The 6,601-nt window shown below is 45.9% G+C and overlaps 1 protein-coding gene and 1 pseudogene across 1 annotated transcript; one reads left to right on the plus strand and one right to left on the minus strand.

The window, feature by feature from the left end:
- Positions 1–245: 245 nt before the first annotated feature.
- On the minus strand, positions 246–346 carry LOC130460381 (uncharacterized; annotated as a pseudogene).
- A 1,060-nt stretch (positions 347–1,406) lies between these two features.
- LOC130471717 (uncharacterized) lies at positions 1,407–2,792 on the plus strand. The gene has a single exon (XM_056841987.1). It carries the CDS (start codon positions 1,407–1,409, stop codon positions 2,790–2,792), a length of 1,386 nt encoding a protein of 461 aa, XP_056697965.1.
- Positions 2,793–6,601: the final 3,809 nt, after the last annotated feature.

The following is a 6,601-nucleotide window of genomic DNA, read 5'->3' on the forward strand; positions in this document are numbered from 1 at the left end:
TTTGTGGGAAAAGAAATGAGTCGCCTCACAAGCATCTCAAGCAGTTTGAACACTATTGTGACACAATAAAACACAACGGTGTGACCTCGGATTATGTGAGGTTGACTTTGTTCCGCTTCTCTTTGCTTGGGCGTGCTAGTGATTGGCTTGACAAGGAGGTCAAGCCCAACTTACTTCGCACATGGAACGAAGTAACTAGTGCCTTCTTGAACAAGTTCTATTCTCATGGGAAGATGGCGGAGTTTCGCCACAAGATTCAATCATTTGAGCAAGGCCGTGATGAATCGTTTTTCGAGGCTTGGGACCGATTCAAGGAGTACCAAAGGGAATGCCCTCATCATGGGATTCCCAAGTGGTTGTTGTTACAAACTTTTTACCTAGGATTGAGTCCAAGCTCGAAAACAAGTTTGGATGCGGGCACGGGAGGCCCCATCATGAACAAAACGGAAGATCAAATTGAGGAGATAATTGAAGATGTAGTTCAAAACTACCAATCTTGGCATGTAGGTGCAAGAAGTTATGATCGGAAAAGTAGGATTGAGGATGGAAAGGGTTCGGTGTACGCCATAGAGAAAGCACGGATGATAGAGAAGCTTAGCTCGAGATTAGAGAAGCTTGAGAATACACCATTTGCGGGAAGTGCAGCAAGCAAGCCACCATCTCCGTCCACAATTCCATCTCCTTCGGCCACTCTTCTCAATAAGGGGAAGGGCAAGGTTAGTTCTTATGGATCAATGCCTCCAGGCACATTCTTTTGTGAAAATTGCCAAGACTATAATCATTCCCCCGATGCATGCCCTTTAGTTCATAACTTGTCATTTGTGGATTATGGCTCTTCGTATGAAGGAGATTTTGATGTAGAGTATGCTAATGCCATCAATGAGAGGTCTAGGAATGATAACCTTAACAATCCTAATTTTGCTAGGCAACCTAGAGGGCCCTTCATGTATGGTCCCCACCAAGGCTATGGCCAAGGAAGTGGTTATGATAACCAAGGCCGAGGTGGCTATAGAGCACAACGCTATCAAAGCCAAGCGCCCTACGGTCAATCTCAAGGTTTTGGCAATCAAGTCCAATACAACCAAGGGGGTTATAATCCCAACCATCAAGGTGGAGGGGGTTATAACTACTCTTATGGGCAATTTAGGGGTGCCTCAAGTGGGGGTTATCCTTTGAACTCGGGAGTTCCTTATGGTGCATCTCATTTTCCACCTCCCGGATTCAATGGACCGAGGACCTTTTGCAACCAATATTAATCCAACCCAAGTGGTTATGGCGTTGCACCTCCACCACTCCCGCCTCTCAAGTCAAATCTTGAGGCTCTCATGGAGTCGTTTGTGGGGGCGCAAGCCAAGAAAAACGTTGAATTTGAGGATGGGCTCAAGCAATCCAATACTCATCTTAAGATGATTGAGACCCAACTAGCTCAACTTGCTAGCACCATCAAGGAGCAACAAGTTCACACAAGTCTCCCACCCCAAGGTCAACCTCCTAAGCAAATGTACGCAATTGTGACAAGGAGTGGGAAGACTTTAGATGATGGTGTTACGCATGTTGAAGCTCAATGCTCTAGGGGGGGAAATTCTAAGGGAGATGAGTCCTCCGACCATGATGATGAGGAAGGGAAGTCTCATGTCGATGGCATGAGTGATGGTGATAAGTCGAAAGAGACTACCCTTCTTCCTCTCCCAACTCCTACTCCCCCCTACCCTCTAAGATTTGTCGGTAAGAAGATGGATGACCAATTCCACAAATTCTGGGAAACCATTAGCAAACTTTATGTGTCATTATCTTTTACCGAGGCACTCAAACAAATGCCCCACTACTCAAGATTCATGAGGGACATTCTTAGTGGCAAGAGAGGGTGTGAACCCAAGGAGACCGTTCAACTCACGGAGAGTTGTAGCGCTCTAATTCAGCACTCCTTTCCCCCAAAACTCAATGATCCCGGGAGTTTTTTTATCCCTTGTAGCATTCAAAAGCTAAAATTTGAGAATGCTCTTTGTGATTTGGGGGCAAGTGTGAGCATCTTGCCATATAAGATTTTTGAGAAGCTTACTCTTGGTGATCTCTCTCTTACTGCTATGTCATTGCAACTAGCCGATCGATCGGTTATGTTTCCATTGGGTAGGATTGAGGATGTTCCCCTCGTAGTTGGCAAGCTTACTTTTCTTGTTGACTTCGTTGTCTTGGACATCGATGAGGATGCCCACACCCCCATTATCTTGGGGAGGCCATTCTTGGCCACCGCGGGTGCCCTTATCGATGTGCAAGGGGGACTTATCACCTTGAAGGCTGGAGATGCCAAAGCTAGCTTCAAGCTCACTATTGATGATCAATGTTGTCCCAAAATGAATAGTTGCATGAAAATCGACACTCTTGCTTGTGTTGAGAACAACCATACTTGTGCTAATTCTTCTAACTATTTTCATGTTTCTAAGTGTGCTAATAAGCTTGCTAGGTCCTCTCTCGGTGAAAAGGAAGTCCATGGAGATCCAAAGACTCTTGGGGATGAGTTTGATGATGTTGTAACCATCCTCGAGTTATTTGAGATGCATGATGAAGATGTTAATGGAGCTAAACGCTCCAAGGTGTTCCATAGGTCGGCTAAGAAAGCCAAGCAGTCCAAGAAGGTCAAGAATCCATCAATTCCCGAGGAGAGGCATGTTGGTGGATCGTTTGGCTTTCGTCTCTTGAAAGGCGGTATCGGTAAGATCTTTGTGCCCAAAGGGGCAAAGAAGTGCATGGTGACTAGTGTTGACCCAAAGTTGGTCGTGTTTGACCCCCCTTGACCTTTCTGGGGGGGTCCGTCAAGCTAATGACGTTAAACGAGCGCTTCCCGGGAGGCAACCCGGTTGTCTAACTCTTGTACTGGTTTGTTTTTGTGTGTTTTCATCTTTTTACTTTTCTTTTCATAATAAATATGTTGAGATGGGTGTGCAATAGTCGAGCAAGCCAAGAAACATAATTCCAGTTCCGTGCGATCGCACGGTTGATTCGTGTGGTCGCACGAAACTGGAAAATTGAGGCAGTTGCTCCCTGCCATTCCGTGCGATCGAGCGCTGCTGGGCGTGCGATCGGGCTCGAACCGTGCGATCGCACGGTTATTTCGTGCGCTCGCACGGGTCGGGCGGAGCTGTTCTGCGATCGTGTTATTGGAAAATCCGTCCCCTTTCTTTTTCATTTCTTCACCTCACTTCTCATTTCTTCACCATCTCTCTACTTTCCTCTCTACTCCAACTCCTCAAAACTCCATTTCCTACTCAATCTTTCTCACACATTTCACTCTACACCACTCACATTCACAAATTCATCCTCATTCCTCACCTCAAAACCAATTATTTCTGATTTTTCTCAAAAACCCCAAATTTTTAGGGTTTGGTTGAACATTGATTTTGTGATTCCTTGTTGTGATTAGAGCATTGGAGTTTGCTTTTGGGTGATCTTGTCTACCTCCCTTACTTGTGGTGACGATTTCTTTCCCTTCTTTCTTCATTGTTCTTTACATTTAAGCTCATTGTTCATACTATTTGGGTGAAATTCTGAAATCTTTGATTTTGATTGTTTGGATTTGCATGTTTGTTTTTGTGTTTGTTCCTTGCTAGTCTACACTTATTATGCATGTTTCATTGTGAATATTTGTCAAGACTAGTCTATTGATCGATTTTTGGTGAAATGTTTGTGGAATTCTTGATGGGTTGTTGTTTTTGGATAATGAGGATTGGTTGATGAGGATTGTTTAGGTTGAACTTGAGTGATGAAGTGATTCTTGTTGGTGATAATTTTGATAGTAGATTGTAGTTTTTTTTTTTACAAACTTAGTTTTTTCCTTTTGCCTTGCATTGTGTCTCTTTTCTTGCTTGTGTGTAGATTTTTGTCCCTAAGATTCATCATGAAGACCAAGCGTACAAAGAAGGGACCCAATCCCCAAGCGAACAAGAGGAAGGCTATCACTCCTCCGGCCTTCGAGACCTACGGAATTGTTTTTCCGGAGCAACGGTCTTGGAGTTACTATGAGGAATTGTCTAAGCGAAACATCCGCCCGACAAAGTTCTATCACAAGACGACCATTCAGGACTTGGATTTCGAAAAGGAGCTAAACGCTTTAATTGCGGGGCTTGAGCTTGAGGATTTTGTGACCATGAATGCCAAAACTTATAAGAGGGTCACTCTTGAGGTTCTTTCCTCGGCTAGGAGGCGCCGGGTGCATAACAATGGAAAAGAGTCGGTTGAGCTTCATTTCCAAGCTTTCAATAATCAACACGTGCTCACCGACGAGGCGATCAATGATTTCTTTAACATCAACCCGAATGATTTCTTTACCACTCACCCGAACCGGGGTTTGATCGTTAATCCGGTGGCGGAGTGTGTGGACAACTATGATGAGAATATTTGGTGGAGAGAGCTCACGGGAGAGGAGAAGAAATTCATTTCCTCCTCGGCCAAGTCTTCTTTTTTTCACCACCCCGCCATCCGTTACTTGAACCGCATGCTCCTATATGCGGTCTTTGCAAAGGGGGCCACCGGATCCTTGTCTAGTGCGGAACTTGGCGCCCTATGGTTAGCCACAGAGAAGAATGAAGGGATCCTAGATTTTGGGCAGCTGTTGATCACCCGAATCATTGAGCATCGGGATGGGCAGCCGACTTGTGGGGATATTCTCTTAGGAGGGATGCTCACTCTTCTCTTGAGGGCACTCCCCGGTGATCCCTATCAGGACATCTTAGCTGAGTTGGATGAGGTTCCCGGAGGGGAGTTCCTTGACTTGAGGACACTCTCCAATTCCAAGTGGATCAAGGCCACCAAGGACGACAAGTATATTTGGATGGTAAAGCAGCGAGATTGGTGCATCCTCCCCAATCCCGCCATCAGTTCTTGGACTCCTAATGTCCGGTACTTACTTCCCCGTGACCCGCGATTCGTTTCCCAAGCACATCGGCTTCCTCCTCCTCAACCCAATCCGAATTCTCCTCCACATGGTCCTCCCCGTAGTCCTCCTATCTTGGAGCCTTCCCCTAATGAGGGTGGTATGTCCTCTTCTTCCTCTCCTTTTGATTTCCAAGGCTTGCAATCCACCCTTGCGGCTATCTTGCAAGGACAAGAGAGGCAAGATAACACCTTGGCTTCTCTTGCTTCACAAGGAAGCCGCACAGGGGATTCTTATCCCTTTTTTGACTCGTCCTACTACAGTAGGCGGGTGTACTATTTTCATGTTGACAAAGGGGATTTTGCCCCCTATGTCAACTATCCCTATCACCCTCCCCAACAAGGGCCCATCCCTAGTTGGAATGAGGAGCGTACACCTACCTACCCGTATTGGACGGGCCCATCCCAACCCGGAGTCACTCCTCCCTCTTTTCCGCCTTATGATTATACCATGATGGGCGGGAGTGACTACCGAGGTGACCCCATGTATCCCACTCCCCCACCGGTTGATCGGCCAGAAGGTTGGCCCGAGGATTTCACCGGGTGGCCTAGGGGGTACATGGGAGGTTGGGATGGTCCCCGAGGAGAGCCTCCCCATGGCAACTACCCCCTTCGGCCCGAATATGATTGGCCGTCTTACACCGATGCTTCGGGGCCCGACGTGGACCCCACCTACAATGTCATCCCTTTCACCGACGATGCGGCTCGTGCCCATCGCCTTGAGCGGGATGACTTTTGGAGGATTTATGATGCAAAGGGTAAGGCGCATGCCCCGGGTCCTTCTTCTTAGGGTTCCCTCCTTTTCTCCCCCATCTTGATATGATGGTATGCTTGCAATTAGCTTGGGGGAGAACTGCGGAGTGGGGGTTTTGCTTGGGATCTTTTGCAGCTAGTTGGTGTTGATGGTCTTCTTGCCACTTCATGTGGTTGTCTATTTATGATGATGATGAGTCTTTGATGATGTTCTTGGTGTGTTTTGGCCATTTGGCCCTTGTCTACTAACAATTTTTCTTGCTTGTTTTTTAGCATTGTTTTGGTATGATTCTTTGCGGTGGGTTCTCACTTTCCACCTTGTGCCTTGTCCGTCCATTTTTGGTGAGTTTGTTCGGGTTTTAACGGGTCTTTGCGGGACTTGCTCCCACGATACTTCCGGTAACATCCTTCCGACTCTTATGCATTCTTTAGGGGACGGGCATATATCATGTTGGGGCATTTGGGTGGATGGGTAGCTGTGCCCCTCCTTGCTTAGTTTTAGGCCTTGAGGACATGGCCTAATTCTAGCTTGGGGGGAGTTTTGTTTTTGGATGCCCACTTGTTGATGCTCTTTGCTTTGAAATCATACCAATACATGTTTGTTTCTTTGTTTTCTTAGTTTGATTTAGCTTGATTTTTAGTTTCTCTTCTTTTTCTTTGTGTTTGTTTCTTTTTGTTTCCTTTTTGGTGTGTTTTCTTATTTTCTTCCTTTTCTTTTTGTTTTGATTTCTTTTTCGTCAAGGCAAGTTTTCTAGGTTTTCTAGGCAATATTCTTGATTGGGGCATATAAAATTGGAACTTTTAGATTAGAATGCTTTTATTCCTAGTTGGTAGATTTTTACACGGTTCTAAATGTCTTGGGTCGAGTCTAGGATTTGGTGTCAAGAAAGTTGTTGAACTTTGGGTAGCATGCGTCATGAAC

Source organism: Spinacia oleracea, chromosome 4 (genome assembly GCF_020520425.1).
Source record: "Spinacia oleracea cultivar Varoflay chromosome 4, BTI_SOV_V1, whole genome shotgun sequence".
In the NCBI taxonomy this organism is placed as follows: Eukaryota; Viridiplantae; Streptophyta; class Magnoliopsida; order Caryophyllales; family Amaranthaceae; genus Spinacia; species Spinacia oleracea.